The 23,759-nt window shown below is 44.7% G+C and overlaps 2 protein-coding genes across 2 annotated transcripts in view; both read left to right on the plus strand.

The window, feature by feature from the left end:
• The window catches only part of LOC138259868 (sulfotransferase 6B1-like), a 437,893-nt gene that overhangs the window by 188,458 nt on the left and 225,676 nt on the right, over positions 1–23,759 (plus strand). Inside the window, exon 3 of the mRNA XM_069207816.1 lies at positions 18,336–18,425. Coding sequence (XP_069063917.1) covers positions 18,336–18,425 — 90 coding nt within the window. The remainder of the gene's footprint in view (positions 1–18,335; positions 18,426–23,759) is intronic.
• LOC138259867 (uncharacterized) lies at positions 20,573–21,881 on the plus strand. Its single transcript, XM_069207815.1, has 2 exons — positions 20,573–21,079; positions 21,182–21,881. The coding sequence occupies exons 1-2, from the start codon at positions 20,597–20,599 to the stop codon at positions 21,809–21,811; spliced, it is 1,113 nt and encodes a 370-aa protein (XP_069063916.1). The 5' UTR covers positions 20,573–20,596; the 3' UTR covers positions 21,812–21,881.

Consider the following 23,759-nt stretch of genomic DNA (forward strand, 5'->3'; position numbering starts at 1 on the left):
CTGAAGCTGGAATCATTGTCAACAATGCAGTGATATCGGGGACGACTGGAAACTGTGGCACAACTATTTTGTTCACCTCTCTAAGATCAATTACAAACCTATAAATGGGTGGGTGAGTAGGGTCAGTATGCTTCAAGACAGGCAAAACAGGACTATTGCAAACGTTGCCTCTTGTCTCTTCAATTACATCCTTCTCAATCAGATCACGAATAATTGCCATCAACGCTTTTTCCCCTTCACTAGAGATCTTGTATTGGGGAATACGTGGCATTTTAACATTGGCTTTTAATGTTATCACATATGGCTGAATTTCCAAAAGACCTACATCATTAGGTCCAGTAGCCCAAAGAGTATTAGGAAGAGACGAAAATTCTGGTGGAAATCTGTCCTTTGACAAATACATTGGTGAAACCACTTTCTTACCCAATGTGAGTTGCACTCCAGAAGGAGAGCAATACAATGTTGCATACAATCTCTTTAACAGATCTAATCCTAACAAGTTCTCGCCACAACCTGTCGTCAAAATAAGGGGTGTTTCAAATTTGCAAGGTCCAACAGAAAGAGATATAGGGTTAGAAATCGGATTTCTAACTGGGGCGCCGGAAAACCCTACTGATACATTTGTTTCGCCAGACAAAGGTGCGCCAGGGAGTTTTGAGTGCATAATAGAACTCTTGGTAGCACCAGTATCCAACAGAAAAGGTTCTGACACACCTGATGCAATCACCTTAACATAAGGCCCACTCTGATCTACTGGAACTGAAACAACTCCCTCTCTTTGTCTATGGCTGTCCTAGCAATCATTACTGTCCAAATGCTCATCCTCTGTATAGTAATCATCAGTATAGTACTGAGCCGTCCTACCAGATGCATTAACCTGTTGATCAAATCTGTTCATTGAGTTTTGAGGGGGGAATGGGCGCGCGCTCTGGGGAACATATCCACGTCCTCTTCCTCTAGGTGCTTGTGGAACACCTCGACCTCTTAAACCGGAAGTACCATTTGAGCGCTGTAGCAAAGCAGGGCAACTATACTTGAAATGACCCTCTTCCTTGCAATATGAACACTGATTGGGACCTACTGGGATACGTGGTTGAGCATACTCGGTTCTTTGCGAGTTTCTCTGAAACGGTTGGGGCTGATAGTTATTCTGATAGTTGTTCTGTGCACCACTATTCTGACCACCACGTGGCGGGTACGCTTGTTGTAACAGAACCTTTGTTTTCAAATCTTTTGTTTTCTTCTCTACTCTCTCTCTCTCATCTTTATCTCTATTTTCGTAGTATTGTGCAGTAGCCAATATCTGCGCTGAAGAGGAAACTGCCCAAGAACTTTCTGAATCTTTTAACTTTTTACACAACTCGGGAAGCAGATTATGCACAAATTTATCGACGAACAAACGTTGACCACCTTCCGTGCTCATATCTTGACCACTGTGGTCCACAAACGTTTCTTCAAACCTGGTGAAGAAATCTGATACCGTTTCTTCTTTCTTTTGCTTACATGCAGACAATTTATCCCAGTTTACACGCATCGCAGGCATTATAGTTTTCATGTAATCAATAATCCTACCAGGAAGCTCTGTCACTAAAGGCTCAGGTTTAGCACCACCAATTTGTCGGGCATCTGCAGCAGCAATATTAGCCCATGTGTCACCTAACTCTTGAGCATGGTCTGTATGGCGAATCTTTCCCCATAAAGGCTGTGGAACAACATTCCCAAACATGTCTATGTCAGCTAAATTCATAATGCAAGACCCCGCAGTCTGTGACAATTCCTTGTAATACCCTGTAGGATTCTTACGGGGATCAGGCAATGTCTGCTTAAGGGCTAAAACTTCAGCTTGCTTCCATGGAACGTGTACCCATACACGCTGGAAGTGAGGCAGGACAGGTGGATTAGCATCTGGGTCCCCTTCCCTCCACTGTGGGGGAACTTCTCTCATGGGGTACTGTTTCCCTTTCTTTTTAGCAGAAGAATCATATTTAAACAATAACCTGGAAACACCTTCAGTCCTAAACGACAATAACATCGCAACTGCTTTCTCGACATCTGAACCCACAATCAAACCTGTCGCAAAATCGAACCGTACACGACACAACTTAGGCGGATTGGGCTCCAAACCATTTTCCTCTAAATCCTCAGAAAGAAAAGTACACATTTTCTCAAAAACGTATCTCTGTTTCGGTTCTTCCCACTGATGGAAGACATCCATAACAGACTCTAGTTCATATCTCGCTGGTTCAGTAACCCATTTATGCGCCAAATAATTCAGTGTCTCTTTCTCCATACCATCAGGCAATTGGCTACGCAATTGTTTACGCTCTGTAACTGGGGTAGTAGCTAATGACCCAAAGAGAGGGGATAAAAGACTAGTCACAGTGTTTGTCATTCTCTGACGAATAGAGGGAGAGGTTGACAAATGAACAGCAGGAAAAACAGAATGAGACAAGGCAGAGACAGAAGCAGTGTCAGAAACAATACCAGGAGTGGTAGTCGCTATAGTAGTCAAAGTTGTAGGAAGTAAAGGCAGAGCAGATGTCAAAGCCGGTGGCCCTTGAGGAGGCTGCACCGGAGGAATAGGAACCAACTGAAGAATAGCTGGTGGGTGCTGGGGAGGAGCAGGAGGCAATGCAACCACTGGTTGTGCAACTAGAGGTTGCGGAGGTGCCGTTGCATTCTGCGCATAGGGTGGTGGCGAACTTAGCAAATGCGACATTAGGGGATCTTTTTCAGAGTCTTTTGCTGCATCTTGCTGAAGAGGCGGCAAAACTGGATAGCATTTATCTACTGTCATTTTGTGTCGCCTATGCAACTGCTCATTCAACTGTTCTGCTTCGTTATCTTTAAACTGTATAGCAGCTTGCATAATCGAAATACCTTTTTCTCTCTTATTTTTCTTAGCTAATTTAATTTCCTTTTGCTTGGCTTCCTTACGCCATAAGCGGAAAGAATCAAACATTGCCGGCCGGGCTTTCTTCTTAAAAAGTCTAACTTCGAGGTTATCTAAGATTTCTGTGTCAAAGCTACCATTTTGGGGCCATTTTAAAACACCATCTTTTCTGGTGTAACGGATCCATACTTCATTATATGTGATGGGGCCTACTCCGTGCTTCACATATAGTTCATAGGTTGGAGTTCCAATCGGAGGAACCGGACATGAGTCCTCCAACCGGGAGTCCCTTTTACAACCAAGACAAAACAAATTTCCAAGTCTGCTAAAACCAGGCATCTTCGCTCACTAGTCTAGCTTCAAACTTCAAAGGATTATAGTTTACGATAGTCTCGTGAATACACGAGTCCTTCGGCTTTGGTACTTGCAAGTTCCAAATCAAAGTGATTCCGAAGGGATACCAAACCAAATGTCCAACTAAGGACCAAACCAAGTGTCCAACTAAGGACTGGGAGACGCTCCACTTATACTTAACTGAAAATATCAATGACGTCACCAGAAGACTCGTCTTATCGTTTCGCTCTACCAAACATCAACGGTCCAAATCAGGGCGATAGCCAGGGCAGCAGTCCTTCGTAGCCGTCGGGAAGCGGGGAACCTCGCAGCAAAGACTTTCGGACCACGTCGACATGCAGGGGTCGATGAAGTGGCGGCCTTCCTCCAGAATTTTCACACGAAGCTCCTCACGGACCTCAGGCTTGGACCGGTACCGCTGGTATCGCCCCACGTTGGGCGCCAACTGAGGTACTGGGTTTTTCAGAACTGGTACTGATCCGGTAACCCAGTGGTGCCAGGGTACACCCAAAGACCTCGGGTACTTTCCTGATTCAGACCACAGAAACTCAGAGTCTTCTAGGTGAAGTCAAAGATCGAATTTATTGGCTGCAACCAAGTAACAAGCGTCCTAGAAGTACAACAGCACGGTTTGTATGTTCTCAGGAGACTGTGTGTCAATGCAAAATCAGGTTTCCTTATATACAGTTTTTTAAGCTTCAGGCAAACATTCTTGACATTTTGGTTGGTCATTCACATGTTCTCACTACAAAGGAAAAAACAGTGTCATGATGAAACCTCATATTTCATGTCATTCAACCCATAATAAATTACCCGGCAAGGCCTAGTATTTTACATCAGATAAGTGTGGACCCCCAATAAAAACGGGCACCTCCCCCTCGTAAAGTAAGAAGAAGAAAAGAGCAGGTGCAAGTGTGAGCAAGATTAGGCAGGGTGTGTGAGCGATAATAAGGGTTTTATGGCATGGTGTGCCTTGATGCTATCTGATTCGGCCACTGGGAGAGGGACTGACCAAACAGGTTTGGCCTGAGGCAATGGTTCCAGCTTGCCCAGGTCAGAGAAAAGTCAATCAAGGTGTACGTGTCCTTGGAATCAAATCTGACTGTATTATAAGCCTATGTGAGGGCAACTTTTAAAAATGGGAGCCACGAGTGCAGGACGAAAATGGCGATTTCGAGGTGAAAACGCTGCTGGAATTGAGCGAAAATGCTCATGCTTAGTGTACTAGTCATTATCGGTCTTTTGATACTAAAATCGTACTGCTGTGGCAAAGTAGATTACATGGGTCCAGAATTTTTAGAACCACAAAAACCGTGAGGGCAGAAATCTGGAGGAAAGCCATACCTTGTGTCCTGCTTGATATGAGGGTGCCTTCTGACGTTGACGATCCGCCTTCTGTTTCATTGCTTGTTTAGAAGCTAAAAGAGTGGTATGGATTAGTAGGGTTTGGATTTGGCGAATTCGTCGTGCAAAAGAAGTGACTGCAGGAACAAGCGAGGTCTTACAAGGAATAATGGACATGGCCCTAGGATGGTATCCATAGGTGCAATAAAAAGGTGTTGCTCCGGTTGCACTATGTACTGTATTGTTATAGGAGAATTCAGCAAGGACAAGAAAATCTGACCAACTACTTAGAGTGGCATTACAGTAACATCTTGGGTATTGTTGGAGTTCCTGATTCACACATTCAGTCTGACCATTGGTTTGTGGATGAAAACCAGAAGACAAGGACGCATCAATGCTTAATAAGGCAAGAAAAGCTCTCCAAAATCGTGACATACATTGTGCTCTCTATCAGAAATAACCTCTTGCAGAAGACCATGGAGGCGAAAAATATCTCGCATGAACATGCAACTCATTTCCAGGGCTGTTGGTAATTTCTTTAGGGCTGTGAAATGAGCCATCTTGGTGACGGAATCCACAGTTACCATCTTGACATGGTTACCAGACAAAGATGGTAGGGAACAAATTAAATCTGTGGAAAGGGTACACCAAGGAGCTGAGGGAACAGTTAATGGCATCAATAACCCAGTTGATTTAGTTCTGGGTATCTTGGGCTGGACGCATACATGACATGCTGAGACATAGGTGTCCATATCTTTCTTAAGGGGAGGCCACCAAAAATACTGTTGAAGCAGTTCCTGGGTTTTCTTGATTCCTCGATGCCCAGCTACTGGAGAATCATGACCCATTTGTAATGCCTCGGTCTGTACCTTTTTAGTAGGTATGAAAAGGGTGTTTTGATGATAGAAGTAGTCTTGATCTTTTCGTAGGAGAGGTGTCACTTTATTCCACTCTTCAAGTGGAAGGAACTGGTACTCAGATTTAAGTCGATCCAGAAAAGATTGAGTAACCCCTATGATTCTGCTGGACTCAATGATGTGTGGAGAGGAGCTTTTGGCGATGTCAGGATATCAACGGGATAATGCATCTCCCACAAGATTCTGGGACCCAGGTCTGTAAATTATCACAAAATTATACTGGCTCAAAAAGAAGGCCCATCTTGCTTGACGACTATTTCAGCACTGGAAGCTTTGATGACATTGTAAATTGCGGTGGTCAGTCCTGGCTTCAAAGGGCTCTCTAGTGCCCATCAAGAAATGTCTCCATTCTTTACATGCTACTTTGAGAGCAAACAATTCCTGTTCCAGTACTGAGTAATTGCATTCTGCTTCAGTCAGAATGTGAGAGATATAGAAGATAGGGTGTTCCAATCCATCATCATCTTGTTCTTGAAGTAGAACCGCTCCTATGGCTCTCTCAGACGCATCAGTCACTGCTATAAATTTCTTTGTAGTATCAGGATGTCGCAAAATGGGTGCTTGAGTGAAGGACTTCCTTAGCTCCTAAAAAGCCCTTCAGCATCTTCTGTCCAGACAAATCTCTTCTTCAAACTTTCTTTTTTAATAGTCTGGGTGATGAAACTTTGTTGGTGGGCAAAATCCTGAATGAATTGTCGGTAGAAGTTAGAAAGCCCAAGAAAACATTGAGTTTCCTTTACAGTAGATGGGTAAGGCCAGTCAAGGATGACTCTTACTTTATCTGGGTCCATGGATATTCCTGTTTTATTGATACTGAACTCCAAATACATCACTTCAGTCTTGTGAAGACCCAGGAGGAACCAGAAAGGATAAAAAGCTAGCGGTCCCCGGATCAAAGGAGCACAGCAATCTTCAAGTGAAAGGGGGCCCGCACAAAACAACCGACATGGAAAAAGACGCAAGGTACTCTGTTCCAACAATGTTTTCTAGCGTGATGCGGCCTAAGCAAAGGTCCACGGAAAAGGCAGCTTGTGATGCGCAACCAAACGTGTTAGGAGTCAATGATGAGCATGTACCCGTTGCATTTACATCTCCTGAAGCATTCACTCCTATGTTCGATGCAGGGGGAGGGAGCCACCCTGTCAAGAGACCGCCAGTACAAGCCCAGGAAATAGCGGGGAGGGGGTGGCCCTCCCCCCAATGGGGTGTGCGAAGCTATCCGAGCAGGAACTTAAGGAGTCAAATCAGAGGTCTCAGGAATCCATTCCAGAGAAATGTGTAGTACAATCTAGTCCATCAAGCTGCAAGTTAAATTTGCAACAAATTGACGATATGGCCAAGTCCTCAACGATATATGAGACTACCCCCCCAGCTCCTGCCCAGAGGGGAAAAGAGGCGAAACCAACAAACACCGATCAGGGGCCATTTGATACAGCAGAGAGTTTTTTTTCTCTCTCCGATCAGTCTAAAGACTCAGATTTGGACGAAGAAATTCCTTTAACAGATTCAGATATCGAGAGTAGCTCTGCTGCAAGTATCTGGGTATCGAACTACTTAACATGCAGAAGAAAATCAGTTGAGCAAACTGAAGCCAGGAGCAGCTCAGGGGCCAAGCTTAGGAGAGACCCGATCAAGCCTCAAGAGGAGGATGGTGAAATGCAGTGGGATTATACGGCCACCCAACAGGCCTTTTCGAAAAGGGATTCGGCCTGTAGTACTCTGGTGCCCCCCCCCACGGGCGACCTTGCAGAACCTCCTTCTTTGGATCTTATCTACAGGACAATGGTTCAGAATCATGAACAGACTCAGAGGGAGAGCAGGAAAATGAAAGCAGCTAGTAGACAGCTACAACTATATATTAAAAAAGTGGTCAAATCCTGCCAGGATATTGGTGTACGCATCGCCACCATGGAGACTCGAACGGAGGAGCTGGAAATCGAAGTTAAAGCAGCAACAGCACAGACGACGACACAAGGGCAGCAGATCTCGGATATTCAATGGAAACTGGAAGATGCTGAAAACCGTCAGCGGCGGAATAACTTGAGGATCTTGGGTATAGCAGAGGACCTCGAGGGGCAGGATACTAGGGCTTATATAGCTTCACTTTTTAAGCAAGCATTCCCAGACTTGAATGGTTGGGATTGGGAAAAGGAGATTCAGAGAGCACACCGTTTTCCGTTAATGAAGAAAAAACAAGTTTTGACTGCTACTAATAGAGACCAGAGTTACCCACGGGCCATTATAGTGTATTTTGGTAATTTTTTACTGAGACAGGCTGTGTTTGAAAAAGCTCGCCCCAACTCAAAGGTGACGGTGGAAGGTGTATCATTCTTTAGTAGGCCAGACTTCGCACATGCCACTGTAGAAAGACGGTGGCGACTTAGGCAGATGATTGCTCAATTTCAAGAGTTGGGGGCGGAAGCCTACTTGCTAAGCCCTGCGTGTCTACAAAACAACTACAAGATTTTTTCTTTCAGAAATTAAGGCGGGGGAATATGTACAGCAGCTGAAAACCGGTCAAGTGCAGGGGGTACGGGAGAAGGGGGGGAGGGACTGCCTTGAATAGTTGTTTATATGTAAATGTATGTGATACTGATTGGGGTGTTTTTTTGAACATCTATCGGTTAAGAGTTTTGATCGGGAGGGTGAAGATGAGGGGCCGCGTGTATTGATTGGCAAGCCATAAGTGTGTGAAGGTGTTTTACGTATGGGTGGGCTAACGGGACTGGCAATTACCATCTTACAGGCTCAGAAGCCTGGCGATTCCATTTGTAGGGGTAAGGGTTGGGGGTGGGTTAGAGGAGGGTGGGGGGGGTCACAGGGACAAAAAGGATAATGGGACACGCAGCAGGGGGTGCGGGGATGGCTCTTATCAGTGGAAAAGGTGTCAGGGTGTGAAAGCAGCAAAGTCGAACAAGGCATACAGGGGAACTAGAAGGATCAGCATCCATAAAAATGGGACAGCAAAGTGAAATACGTATCGCCACAGTGAACGTTTGTGGGCTCAATAATAACAAGAAGCGGCAGTTTGTAGGAGAGGTTTTCAAGTCATGGAATGTCGATGTTATTTGTATGCAGGAAACACATATTCCAGGTACACAAAAGCAGCTAATGGAGTTTTATGGGTGGAAGCTAGCGGTTTTTACACGACAACACACAACCACTAGAGGGGTAGCGATATTAACTCGGATCAGTACTCTGGTTATACATAAACAATTTGCTGATAATCTTGGCAGGCTTGCTCTGTTGGAATGCTCGGCTAAGGGACTAAGGTTCACTCTATGTTCTATTTATGGATCTAACACAGATGATCCAGAGATACTGGATTGGCTTAATTTAGAACTTACGAATTGGGCAACACCTATCATAATGTGTGGAGATTTCAATATACATTTAGACAGTAAAGAACCCATTCAGGAACAAACACTCTACCTGGGTAGAAAAAACAAAGTTTTAGGGCACTTCAGTCATTGGCCATTAATCATGGCTTGATCGACGTCTGGCAGTTGTGTTGCCCGCAGGATTCAGGGTCCACCTTTTTCTCTGCTCCGCATAAGAAATTAGTCAGGTTAGACTACTTTTTTGTGACAACCTCTCTACAAAACCAAATAGGGGTCAATAGACTTCCTAGAATTATGTCAGACCACAACCCATTGGTTTTGGCTTTGGAGACAGGGAGAAAGGGCCCGCAGCCGAGATCGTGGACATTTGATAGGACACTATTAGCTGATCCAGTGTATATCCATAAAATGAAGGAATGGATCCCTGATTTTTTTAAGATAAATCAGGGTTCTGCTTCTTGTCAGATAGTTTGGGATACTTTTAAGGCTGCTGTCAGAGGAGAAACCCTGAGTTATGGGTTAAGAAAGGAGAAAATACGCACGGATCAGCTCAAATTAGTTCAGACAAAGCTGGTTAAAGCTGAGCAGCGACTAGGGGAAGTGATCCGCAGTGGAGTAGATATTTCAGACATTCTGTGTGATGTGAATATCATTAAGGCAGAATCCGCCAAGATTTTCATGGATAAGGCTGCTGCAAAATTTTTAGTATACCGTCAGAAATGCTATGAGTATAGCGGGAAAGTGGGCCAACAGCTGGCCTTAAGAATAAGACAAAAGCAGGTATTTGGGAGTATTAAAAGCTTAGTGAATGAAGAAGGGCGGATGGTACACAACGGTCCTGAGATTATGGAAGTCTTTAGACAATTCTATCAAAAATTATATACCCAGGAAGAACAGCCCCAAGAAGAGGAAGGGATCGATGCTGCGGGCAATGAGATATCAGGTCAGTTAAGAGAGGAAGATAAGGCAGCTTTAGAAGCACCTATGACATTGGAGGAATTGGATGTAGCAACTCGTGCCTTGGCAAGTGGGAAGGCGGCAGGGGGGGATCTAATTCCACTAGAATTCTATAAAGTTTTTTTTGTGGAGATATGTAAACAGCTACTTAACTTATTTATTGAAGTACAAGCAGGGGCTCCTCAACCGGCCTCCTGGGGGGAGGCTAAGATAGTTTTTTTGAAAAAGGACAAGGAACCCACTCAGCCTGGTTCATATCGCCCAATCTCTTTAATTAACAGCGATGCCAAAATCTACGCTAAAATACTTGCTAGCCGCTTGAATTTGGTAATCTCAGGCTTAGTATCTCCATGGCAGCATGGCTTCATCCCGGGGAAAAGCACGGCAGATCATATAAGACGAGTTATTACGTTACTTGATGTTAGTGCAATAGTCAGGCTTCCCATGGCAGTAATCTTGTTAGACGTGGAAAAAGCCTTCGATCGGGTCCATTGGCCCTTTTTATGGTCTGTCCTGCGTAAAAATAACATCGGTCCCGGGTTTGTCAAGGCAATTCAACAGCTTTACCAAAACCCAACGGCTACGATACAAGTTGCCGGGCTAAAGTCATCCTCAATCAATATTCAGAGAGGCACGCGACAAGGGTGCCCGTGTTCACCACTGCTTTTTGCACTATATATTGATCCCTTGATCAGGAAAATGATCCGGAATGGTCGGATCATGCCAGTCTCATTGAAAGGGGGGTGTACTAAGATTTTAGCATATGCAGACGATATCGTGGTGGTGACCACGGACCCCAGGACTGCTATATTGGAAATAGAGCAGGAAGCCCTGCAGTTTGGGAAAAGATCTGGTTATTTGCTGAACAAGAGTAAATGCCAAATATTGGTGAATGAATCAGTAGATTTTAAGGACGAGCGGGTGCTGACACAGGTACAATATTTAGGTGTTAAACTTACAGCAAACCTTGACGAAGTGGTGAAAATAAACATGGGCCCAATTTTAACAAAGACTAGGAAAGATCTTGCTCGCATTAACAATCTACACTTGTCACTCATGGGACGCTGTAATGTGATAAAAATGGTGTTTCTACCCAAAGTACTCTACCTCTTTAGAACAATCCCCCTAGAGATTGGGCAAGATTGGTTTAAATTAATAGAGGGATTGGTTAATAGCTTCATTTGGTCTTATACAAAACCGCGCCGGGCTTTCCATTATATGACTCTCCCAAGAGAGCAAGGGGGGTGGGCACTTCCCAATTTTAAACTTTATTATTTGGCAGCAGTGCTTCAGTATGCACAGATACTTTATGTTACGGATAGACCCGGGCAAGATGCTCTCCCTTCGATATATACCCTGATTCTGGGCAAAGAAGCAGACGCAGTCTTCCTGCGGATTCTGGAACCCAGCTACTATAAAAAGGTTAAATTTAAGGTAATTTATGCTGCATTTAAGGCATGGACCCAGGTTAAGCGCAAGATAGGTATATGACGAATCTGCCACTACACTCCCTTGTGGATTACCCCCACGCTTCCAGCAATATTTAAAGACCACTATTGCTTGAGGTGGAGTAATCGGGGTATTCACAAAGTCGGGGACTTGTTTCACTCTGGCAGCCACCTCAAATCATTTGAGGAATTGAGTGCGGAATTTGCGCTGGAAAAAATAGACTTTTTTAAATTTTTACAGATTAGAGCCTTTTTACTAACTAGTATGACCCAAGGTTGGCACACGGATAAGATTAAGCTAATGGAAGTCTCACAACACCCCACTAGCTGCAGTATTAAAAACCTGTATCCACTGCTTTTAAATTCTATACAAGATGACCTGGCGACATTGGTTAAAAAATGGGAAGCATGGGTTGGAGCTAAAGAGACAGAGGTTTGTGAGTCTATGGAAATGGCACGGACTGTTTTAGTGTCTGCTGGCCCGCAAGCTCAACATTTTATGGTATTGTATAATTTATATTATACACCTGCTAAGATTGCGAGCTGGGGCAAAACGGCGGGAATTATGTGTCCACGATGCGGTTGCCCGAAAGCAGATCTCTGTCATATGTTCTTTCAGTGTGTAAAACTGGGAAGTTTGATTACTGGGATATCCGATATATTGAAGAAAATCTTGAAACAGTCTATCTATCTGACACCTCAAATGGTTTTACTGGGAGTTGATCATTCAGTCTGCAATAGTCGAGATAGATACTTTCTGTTCATAGCAATGTCAGTATTTCGTAACTGCATAGCATCTCTGTGGCGTGATGTTGATCCCCCACGGTTCAATCAATGGTTTTCACAACTCTTATCTATGTATCACCTGGAGAATAGCCTGTATGAACTAAAAGGAGCAGCGGCCTGTAAAAGATTCACTAGAGCTTGGGCACCTCTCTCCGTATGGCTCTTGGGCCCCGAGAACGTGCCGACTATATAAGTAAATTTATGAGATTCTTAAGAGTAGAAACTATTATCATTGACTCTTGTTTAGAATGTTTGCTTCACCTGTACGACAATATTGATGTATTTATGCTTCTTTTTTTTTTTCCCTCTTTATTATTGCAAACATGTAACCCGCTGCGTGTCCTTAAAAAAAAAAAAAAAAATTACAAAAAAGAAAAATGTGGCCTTATGATTCAGGTATGCCTGTTCCTGAAACCTGGGACACTGGTGATTTTAGCACTGTAAACCCTTTGTTGATGCTATTTTCAGGGAAAAAAACACAACCTTTTCTGCAGCCCTTTTTTCCCATTTTCTTTTTATTTTTTTAAACTAAATTTGTACTGTATTTTGGCTAACGTCTTAGCCTCCTTCAGAGGAAACCACAAACTCTGGGTACCACTAGAATCCCTAGGATGTTGGGAAACAAAGGACATAAATTTGGTGTGGGTAGCTTATGTGGACAAAAGGTTATGAGGCCCTCAGTGTGAACCGCCCCAAATAGCCAAAAAAAGGCCTTGCGCCGGAGGGGGAAAAGGCTTGGCAGTGAAGGGGTTAAATTGTTTATGGTGTTTAGTATTATTTGTGATATGATTATAATTGATTTGTGATTGACTGATTCTGACTACTACACTTTGCGGCAAGTCCAAAGGTTCAGTCGAGCTCTATAGGTGAGATTGGAACGGTGTCTTACCCGAGCGCTGGTGTTTGTTGAACCCGGAAATGGGGAGAAGAAATTCTTCCAGGGCCCAGGTTGCAACTGAAACGTTCTACCAGCCCGGGCAGTGACAGAATGATCTACCTAATGAATATTAATTATGCGGGTTTCTGTTTGTGGCTTCCTGTGATTGGCTACAAATTTATGGCAGCCTGCAAAGAACAGCAGACCACCATAACTGTTTGCTTTCCCAAACAGGAAACCTTTTTGTTTTAAAGCAACCAGTGTTCCTTAAAAGAACCTGTGCTGTATTTTTTCTTTTAAAGCCTGTAAACTGTAGGTCCTGTGTATTACTTTCTATTCCCTAGCAGTCATCCAACACTGTTTACGTAAGGGAAGGTGTCCCAAGGGGTCAAGTCCCCCCTTTGCGAACTGCAGTGTCAAACTGTGGATGCATGCCATAACAAATTGCACATTAGTGTATGTCAGCAACTCATTTTGTGAGTCGGAAAGGCTTTTCCAAACACTAACGACGGTGTAAACTTCTCCCTCGCTGTGGTAAAGGGAAAAACCTGCCACAGTTATAAATGACCCCTAAGCTGGAGGTCATTTATAAAGCATTGTTAGGAACTGCGGTCGTGGCCTTTCCTGTGTTGCATTTCGCTGCTTGGTACAGGGCTCTGTGAACCTGAGAGCCCTGTGCTAAATAGTTTTCTTTTTTATTTTAAAAAAGACAGTGCTCCCATTGCAATGGAGTCCTCGCCCATAGCGAGCGGAGCGTTAAGCAGCTTTCACTGTCCCTTGTCGCAAGGGTTTTTACGGGGGTGACAGCAGTGAAAACTGACCTCTTATCCTGCCCATCTAAATCAGGTGGGTGGAATTACATCAAAATCACAACAGAGAGTACAGGGTTCATAAAATCTAAAGAGGGATGAATCGAAGGTGTCTCAATTGCAACACCAAGTCCCTAGTGATCCTCTGTTAGAGGTGAGGTATCAGTAAAAACGGGGGGGGGGTGGGCTTTGTGCTGTGGAGAGTCTGGGGGACACGGAGGGGAATTTCCTTTACGGACTAGGTGGTCTCACACACTATATAGTGTCATGCTTCATCATATGACCACCTAGCCCCACCCAGGTAGGACAGTGCCACCTGGGCGGACTCGACCTCACTGTTAAAGGAACAGGAGGGAGTGCGTAAATTAAATCTGGTTCTGGAAATAGAGGGATCTAACTAAGAGATAAAAACACCTAAACAGATACCTGTGTAATTATTTAATAAAGGTTCTGTTTGATGTGGTTAAAAAAGTGAAGATGGGGACACCTCTGTGAGAACAAGGACTCACAGGGTCACCTATCTATGAGGAAGGAGCCGACATGTTTCTGCCCTCAATATTGAGCTCAGGAAAGTCTCGGGCATTCATCAGGGCGAAGGATCCCTGCTACTCACGCTCGGAGTATCAAAAGGTGCTATGAAATTAATATATGAAAATGTGTACCAAGTAAGGGGAGGCCTACCTTGCCCGGGAAGTACCTGGGGGGTGGCCTGATGGAGAAAAAACATACCGAAAGTGAGAATAACAATGTGACACGGCAATACACAGCAAACCACAGCACACGTGGAGAAACAATCCATGCAGCAGGCAGCATTACTGGGTGCGCGGGGTATACATCATATAATATATGGGTCATAGATCACATTTGAGTGTAGGACAATAAAGCGGAGGATGGAAAGAATTTCTTACCCTGTCCCTAAAGGCTATTGGCCTCTGATGTCCTCGAGAGGGAGTACCCCCTTATTTGTCAGACACTAAGGTTTTAGGAGAGGGAAAAGGGGGGAAAAAAAGGAGGTGAAGGTAACCAGGAGAGAGAAGGGTGAGGAGGAGGGGGGGCCTCTAGGAAAGTGGGGCCCCTCAGAGGGCCCTGCTTAGATCCAAGACGTGGAAGGCGACTAGCCCTGGGAAGGGATAATTGGAAAACACAGCGAGAAAGAAGAAAGAAAAGAAGTGAAAAAAGAAAGACAAGAAAAAGGAAAAAGGAGGAAAAGAGAACTATAGGAGGGAGAGAGAAAAGAGATTTACGGAAGTGGAACCAAAGGAGAGGGGGGGGGAAGGGAGGAGTGGATCAGCTGGGAAGTGGGAAAGGTTGAAAGGCTGCAAACAAAGAGATAAAGAAAAGAAGCAGAAGAAGGGTTAGGGAGAGAGAAGGGAGACAACATATAGGAGACGAGGAACACGTAAATGGTATCTTATCTGTGTAGTCCAGAAGAGGCCAGGTCACTCACTGCATCAAAGGTGGGCGCTCACTGTACGCCTACGATATCCTCTCTCAGGACCGCTTGGATAAAATGGCCTGGAAGAGGCGTGTGTATATAGTGGTAATTGTCCCAGAATATTGCGAACAGGTGGAGGCAATCACCGCCGCCGCCCGGGTTCGGGCGTGGAAAGGGTTAATAACCCGGAAGTGCGGCACCCGGAGCGTTGTAATGCCTGCGGACCAACGTCCAGGCGAAGTAGAGCCCGGAAATGTATGCGGAGGTCGGTGGGGAGAACTCACCAGAAAGCCGGCTCCGGGGAACCGCCCTAGAGCGGCGACGGCATCTCAGTGTGACGCGGTCACCACAGAGCCTGCCAGGAAATTTAGTTTTCCCGGCGGCCGGTGGGAAACGCTGGGGGCAGAGTGCCCGGCGTTCCATGGCCTGACGGTGAGGCCAAGAAGCAGAAAGAGGGGAGGTGGGGGGTTGGGGTTTAGGGGGGGGCAAGGGAAAAACAGGGGAAGGAAGGGGCGGAGGGAAAATGAAGGGAATGAAAAGAGAGGGACAGAAAGGGTAGGGGACAGAGAGAGTGGAAAAGAGTTAGGGGAAGATAGAGACAGAGGGTGGGAGGGAGAGTGAAAGGGGAGGAAGGGTATACCTGGGAATGGAGGGGAAAAAAAGGAGTAAAGGCAATAAACACCAGGTACAGAAGGAGAGAAGGAAAGAGAGAGCGAGAGAGATGAGGCAATAGGAACGGAGGGTTGGGAGGGAAGGTGAGGGAGAAGGTAGACAATGAGTCAGGAAGGGGGAGAAGGAAAGGAGGCCCAGTGGGGTGGAGGGCAGGGAGGGAGAAGAGCTGTGGGCTGAGAGGAAAAAGGATGAAAAGAACAGTGGGCTGTGAAAAGAGCTGTGGGCTAAGAGGAAAAAAGGGGATGACGAGGAAGGAAGACACGAGGGACATAAGGAAGAAAAAAAGGGGGGTGCTGGGGGCACAGAATGTAGGTGCAAAGGGAGGAGGAAAAGGAGTTAGGAAGGCCGGTAGTGTATGGTAGACTACCAGTGGTTGGTCTAATGATGGATAGAAAACCAGGGTATCTCGTCGTTCAGACCTGTGGTATCAGTGTGCAACCTCCACACCCAGCTTTTTTCGGCCCGGAAGAGTCTGTTTGACATATTCGGGTTTAGCGGGGGAAGTTGCTCGAGAACTGTCCAGGACATATCATCTGGAGAGTGATTTTTAAGAAGAAAGTGCCTGGTTAGCTTAGTAGCGTCGCGTTTGCACCGGATCATGCTTCTGTGTTCACAGATCCTCGTGCAGATCTTTCTGGTAGTCATCCCCACGTATTTGAGTAGGCAGGGACACTTGATTAGATAAACCATATTCTTGCTGTTACAGTTCGTAAGGGATTTTTGTACCCATTGGGTTTTAAGGTCGAGGTCGATGGTGGTAGACTTCCTGGTTAGACAGCATACACTGCAACTGCCACAAGGGTAAGTGGCCTGCTGGAGGAGGGATATGCCAGAGCGTAGTCTGTCTGAGACGGGGCTTTTCTTTGGGTCTAGTGTGGACCACCATGTCACGGATGTTAGTTGCTCTCTTGTAAGCATGTAGGGGTGGGGTGAAGGGTAAACCACCTGATGTGAGAATCTTCCAGTCATTTTTTATATGTTGGATAAAGGGCTGAAGGTAGTGACACACACAATCTTCTCAAGTTCTGGTTTAACTGCCCGGGGCAGCAGTAGCTGGTCCCTGTTGTTGTTGCGTGCTCTTTTCCGCGCCTTGTTGACAAGGTGTGTGGGACAGTTCTTTGTTTGTAATTTTGTGGTGAGTTTGTCTGCATGTTTGCGGTAATCAGCTGCAGACGAGCAGTTCCGTCTTAGTCGTAGGAACTGTCCCACAGGGAGGTTATCCTTCAGAGCTCGTGGGTGAAAGCTCTGGTATTGAAGCAGATTATTGCGGTCCATGGGTTTATAGTATACTTCTGTTGTCAAGACACCTTCATGCTCATGGATGAGTAGGTCAAGAAAAGGTAGTTCGTTACCACCTATGGTCATGTTGAAAATGAGGAAGGGGTTGGCCCCATTGAGCCAGCCAGCAAAAGCAAGGGCCTCTTCCCTACTTCCATTCCAAACCATCAGGACATCGTCAATATATCGCTTCCAGAGTTTTATCTGGTCTCGGTAGGGGTTGTCATTATGGAGGACCACAAGCCTCTCGAAGTTGTCGACGTATAGGCATGCCAAGCTAGGGGTAAAGGTACTGCCCATTGAAGTCCCTTGCGTTTGTAGGAAGAAGCTATCTTCAAACTTGAAGTAGTTCCTTGTGAGTGCAAGGTGCGCCAAGTCCAGTATGAATTCAGGTGGAGTTATAGATTCACCCATGCTTGTTTCTAACAGGTTACTGATCACTTCCAGTGTGGCCTCCTGGGGGATGTTAGTATATAGGGATTCCACATCTAGAGTGAATTACATGACTGTGTCTGATGGCCTTACTCCGCAAGGCCATCAGAGTTTAATGATGCGGGAAACGGAGTAGTCTCCATCATAATTAAACGTATGGTCCACCCACATCTAATTGAGATGGGCAGACCATTATCTTGGTGGTTAGCATACTCCATCACTGTTGCAACGAAATATGCTTATTGCCAAGATATAAATTACTCGCTAAATCAACAAGATGGCTCTGAGCATGCTGGCTCACTGTTTCAAGTGTGCTTTTCTTCAAGTTATACATTTGCATCCTGCAAGACCAACTCAGCCATCCACCTCTCCAAAGTTGATAAATGGAGTACCATTAAGTAGGTTAAGAGTGATATCTTTTATTTACAGTGGTTAGGAATTGTGTATCTGTAGTATGATGCACATTTTAACAATATGGCATTTTATAGTTATTACTGCGCTGCCTGCATCTGTATACTCACTGGCCTCCATTATTATTTATTGACCTACAGGCTACCTCAACTAGAGACCATATTTGCTATACACGTGTGCACATAAATATATCCTGTTTATCGCCCACACCGCAAAATGAATTGTCTTTGTGAACTTGAATAGGAAGTATTTGATTGTGGTTTTGTGACACTCCACTTTAGAAAAATTACTCCTTCTTTGCACTTGATAAAAGAGCTATTGATCATCATAAAGTTATGCTGCACTTAACCACCTAATGTCCAGTTATTTTGTTACAAACAGGTAATGGAGGAATCACCAGCTCCGAGAATGTACGGAACTCATCTTTATTATGGTGACATCCCCCAGAGCTTCTTTCAGAATAATACAAAGGTAATGCAGCAATACCATCTCTGCAGTATTAAGTGTGTGTTGAAACAATTTTTATGCATCAGCAAAAAGGTCTGCTGCAGCAAAATAAAATGTCACCTAGACCACTGGAATTTAATAAAGTGCAAAGACAACTGGGATTTAATTAAGTGCAAAGACAACAGCTTTGTGTACAAAATGATTTATTGTAGACTAAAAGTGCATTCTGTTCTGCTTGAAAAAATAAAGCCCTTACACCACGACAATACCTCATAGATCCGGAACACCAGCGTTGTCCAGTACTGATGCTCCTAAAACACGTTAGACAAAAGTTATTTGACAATGCACCCTCTTCTTATATTAAAGTGACTCACATTTAAGACAGGGACTCCCATTGTTTAACCGGATTACATTTTGCAACAATCTGTTTTCTTGGGAAACACCTTGACATTGTTTAATATCCATTCTACCTCTGCACCATTTCAGCAACCAGCTTTGGTGGTTAAAAAAAAAAAAGTATGAACGTTAATCTGGTACCCATGATCATTTTTTGGCAAGTCATGGAATGTTTGTTAGGCTGTCTCTGTGAAAGCTTTGACAAAGTGTTTACATGGATCCTGTTAACACCTGTGCTTCTCACATGTGCCTTTTACCCGTGGTTCTTTCTCGAATACTCGAATTTACTTTAGTTGTTCCCATCCTCTTTCAGGTTATGGATAGTAAAACTATCCTCAGTCACACCCTCTTAGCTCCTAAACGTTTCACAAATTTCCAGCCATAACTGGCCTATTAGTCTTTTTCAAATTCCTTGCAAAAGCATTAGTAGAGCAACTGGAGGGTGGATGAGATCAGTACCAGCCCCTGAATCCCATACAATACACAGGTATCTGCCCATGGGATGAAAATAAGGCTCTGAGAAGTAGGGGGCAGCATTTCAACCCTTAAGCTGTGGATTGCCCCACTGGCTCCCATGGAGAACTAGAATCAAAGATTAAGGCCTATTGCTTTGGCACATCTTTTTTTTTTATTGAGGCTCTCATTATTCTGTCCTCCAGGTGCCAGTCACCTTGCACCTCATCTTTAGATCTCTCTGTTTTAACAGATAATGCACAGTGTAATTCAACATTCACCATTGCGCACACACACACACACTCTCTTTCAGGTGTACTCAACACCTGAACGTGACAGAAACCTTTCCAAACTTTAGCACCTCCTTACACATTACTTCTCATATAATAGCACCAATGCAGCCCATAGGCAACTTCTTCGACTTCTAGCCCAAATCTACTGTAGCTATTTCAAAGTAATTTTTTACCCCATGTAATTCCATGCAAAGTTCTTCCTGTCCCTGGACTGAACAGCACAGGTCGCCGAGTTCTCACATGCCATCTTACAGGAAATTCCACTACATTTTAGCTTCTCATATGTTAAAAATGATAGCACAGCATTGCATAATCGTGGATAAATGTTCCCAATGTATTATTTGAAATGCACAAAGTGAAAAAGAGAGTGGCAGCCATCTAAACACCAAATGTTTCTCCAACCTTTATTGACATGTCAAGGTCATATTGTGTAATTACTGACTCGTTGACTGTAGTCCTATTTGATGAAAACAGTTAAAGAATGTGCACCTGTGCACATCCAATTGTTGTGTAAAATGCATTCTGGGAAATGAAGTCCACTATGGAGTGTCCTTTGTACAGTTCACACTAGGTAGAGACGGTGTTTCAGATTTCTTTACCATCCTTCACTTCTACATATGATCAGAGTAGTAGGAAGGGATACCTTTAATCACCATATTAAAAGTGACAGTTATCCCGCCCCGGAAATGACGTAATATCCGGTGGCTGGGACTTCCGGTGTCCCAGAAAGCCCTCCCTGGAAGTGACGTGCATGGGGGTGTCACGTGGTTTGTGAACACGTGGTGTCACGTGTTAGCCTTGTGCCTGGGTCCTAGCCCCTGGGTGATGGCCTATGAGCTGTGTAAAAAAGTATGACTTAGTGTTGTGCAAGTGGTTTCAGAGCCTGAGAGGGACAGGTCTGGACATGTCAGACATTCATGCCCAAGTGCCAGTTAGGGGCCCTCATGGTGTCACGTGTTAGCCCCCCTTTTTTTTTAAATGTTGCATATAAGGAGCTGGTTAGAACCGGCTGTCAAACCGTGAACCAGGGTTGAAACAGTTTGGCAAGGTGCCATGAAGAGATACAATCCGATCGCAAGAAAAGCAGCCTCCTCAGGGGCCCTGAACACTATTGGTAGATATTACCGGACCCTCGCCCCTCTTACGATGGATGAGAATGCACAACAGGATGTCCCTGCCACCCAAGATACCGATGTTACCGGTTTTGAAGAGGAACTTTGCTACCGGCTTGAAAAGCTCAACCTCAAGGCTGTGTCGACCCAGATATCCCCTATTAAGGGGCCCGACAGCGACAGCAATGCCTCGAAAGATGAATTAAGTGTTGCATCTAACTTCATAGACATTGAAGATGTTGAAGAATGTGTAGCACCACCGAATTCGCCCATCTATGAAGACATGGGCGACCAGGAGGCCACCGAGTCAGAGGCCGTTATTGTACAGCCGTCAGGTGTAAGCTCCGGCACTGTTTCTGCCCCAATGGACCTCTGCGACTCCCAGGATTTCAGAGGAGCCTCTGAGTGTGATGCGAATATGGAGGTTGGTAATGACAGTTTTGTTATTTTTTTTTTTTATGTCTGTATACTCTAATGTCATACATTTAACTAATAATGTGTCTTGTGCTTTCTGTTTGAACCCTAGAACGTAGCTGAAGAAAGTGAGCCTCTAGAAGGGTCAACTCCAAAGGTTAACGCCGTAAATTTTTACTGCTTATGCTGTTCCAGACAGTCTGGAAGTGTTACAAGCCAGAACAAAGAGCCTCGTAAGAAATGTGTCTGCACCTACACTAGCCGCGATTTTGAAAAGGAAGCTCCGGGCGTACCCTGGGCCACCATATGGCCAGTTAAAGGTTTTGCAGCGGCCGCTGTGAACGCCTGTGTTAAACGGGATTATTATGATCTTTGTTACGGGCATAAAATTAATGCGCCTCAACAGGATGCTCATGAATGTTTATACGATGCATACACACCAAGAATAATTCGCCACATTTGTAGTCGGATAGACCCTCACCGGGTATATAGGTTGTTAAGGGTTGTGTATGGGCTGTCGGCTGTGAAGAAAGGTGTCCACAGTGATATGATTAAGGTCTTGGCTGCGGCTGTCAATGAGATCCGATACGCTGCTGAGCCCTGCTCAAAACTCGACCGCATGCATGGTATGTGTCCCCACTTTGACATAAGTATGTTAGAACGGGTTATAAAAAGACGAATGTGTGACATTTATCATAAAAACAGAAGAATGAAGTCTCTAGCCCCACGAAAGCTGTTTTAGAAAAAATAAAATAAATTAATTAATTAAAAAAAAAAAAAGTAGACCATGAATGTGTTACTTAACGCTCCATACTTACTCACTTTTAGGCGGGGAATCCGGGTATCGAGATGCAAGATGCCTATGAGTTACAACCGGGCTACATCTGTATCGGGAGATTGATTTTTGTGCTGGTTAAAGAAAGAATAGCTGAAATACATCCTATGACTCTGCGGTATCTGAACATTTCGGAACCTTCAGCCTTGTTGCAATGTAGCAGTCATTTGTGTATCGCCAAGTGGTGTATCAATGGGCGGCTAAACGCATCTGTTGAATGCCGGACCTCGGACAAAGACCACATTCGAGAGTTAAGACTTTCACCTGAGACGGGGATACACGAGGCGTTGGTGAACATGACTGAAGATTATGTCACAAATAAAGGTTCGGAATGGTCCTGGTTAGAACTGTATGAACTGTTGAATTTTGTCAGTATCCTGAGTGTTCAGAGTTATAGGCGTGGGGAGCGGGAAGTCCTGTCTAGAGCTATTGAGAGTATAGCCATAAAAATATCAAAGTTTGTGACGCTTAGCGTTTGTGAAAGGCCATACTCTGAGTAACATGTGTAGTGGGGGTTGTACTATGTATACGTTTTGTAAAAAGACCACAGCGGTCCAGCGTTATGACATCTATAAACTCTGTAGCACAAAATGTCAAATACCCGTTGGTTGTGTAGCCCAGCACCATTTTTTATGTTTTTCATGTTTAATAAAATGACCTTACACAAAACAAGCGTCTTTCATTTCGTGGTGTTGGTGGTGGGAGACAACATGACGGATGCGGATTTAAGGAAGCTTTATTACGATAAACATGGGGTTGGAAGTTTCGGAGGTTCCGAAGCTCTATTTAGAAGGGCTCGAGCTGAAAATGAATCTGTAAAACGTGCCAGTGTGAAGACTTGGTTAGCTGGGGAAGAGGCTTATTCGCTGCACAAACCTGCCAGGAGGCGCTTTAAGAGGCGGGCCACAGTTGTTAACGCACAGCTCGATTATCAGTGGCAGGCCGACATAATCAGTCTTCAAGATCTAGCAAAACATAACGATGGCGCCCTGTATATATTAACCGTCATAGATGTCTTGTCCAAATACGCCTATGCAGAGGCATTAAACGATAAAAGTGGTACCAGCGTTACAGCTGCTTTTAAAGACATCTTCGCTAGCGGGCGTGTGCCCCAGAAACTACAAACAGACGCCGGAAAGGAATTTTTAAACAAACATTTCCAAAAATTATTAGACCTGCACGCTGTTCAACATTTTGTAACGCACACAGAGGTAAAGGCTGCTGTTGTAGAGCGTTTTAACCGTACTTTAAAGTAGAAGATGTGGCGATATTTCACCGCCAACAACACCTACAGATACGTGGATGTTCTAAAGGCTTTTATAGATGTTTATAACGCCACCTACCACAGGACAATCAAAATGGCCCCTGTTAAGGTAACAAGGGATAATTCGTTAACGGTGTGGAGAACGGTGTACGGCGGGCGTCTCACGCCGAAGGTCAAGAAACCGAATTTAAAAGAAGGGGATCATGTCAGGGTTTCAAAGTTGAAGGGGGTCTTCACCAAAGGCTACCAGCAAACATTCAGCGATGAGATATTCATAGTGGAAAGTGTGCAGCTTAAAGAAGGGATATATATTTACAGGTTAAAAGACTACGCTGGGGAAGAGGTATCGGGTGTCTTTTACACCGAAGAGTTGCAAAAGGTGCCCTACGATCCGAACAGGGTGTACAGGGTTGAAAAGGTTCTGAAAAGGAAAGGGAGCGGTGTCCGGAGGCAGGCGTTGGTCAAATGGCGTGGGTGGCCCGAGAAATTTAACAGTTGGGTCCTGGCCAGCTCATTGCACGTTGTGTGAGGTCAAGCTGTAAGCGCCATGATGGAGAACTCCCCTTTTTATATCACGCTGCCATCCAATGC

Source organism: Pleurodeles waltl, chromosome 9, assembly GCF_031143425.1.
Source record: "Pleurodeles waltl isolate 20211129_DDA chromosome 9, aPleWal1.hap1.20221129, whole genome shotgun sequence".
Taxonomy (NCBI): domain Eukaryota; kingdom Metazoa; phylum Chordata; class Amphibia; order Caudata; family Salamandridae; genus Pleurodeles; species Pleurodeles waltl.

Coding starts and splice junctions, on each gene's coding strand:
- LOC138259867 (XM_069207815.1), top strand. CDS start 20,597: ATGAAGAGATACAATCCGATCGCAAGAAAAGCAGCCTCCTCAGGGGCC. Junction 21,080..21,181: donor AGTGTGATGCGAATATGGAG/GTTGGTAATGAC, acceptor TTTGAACCCTAG/AACGTAGCTGAAGAAAGTGA.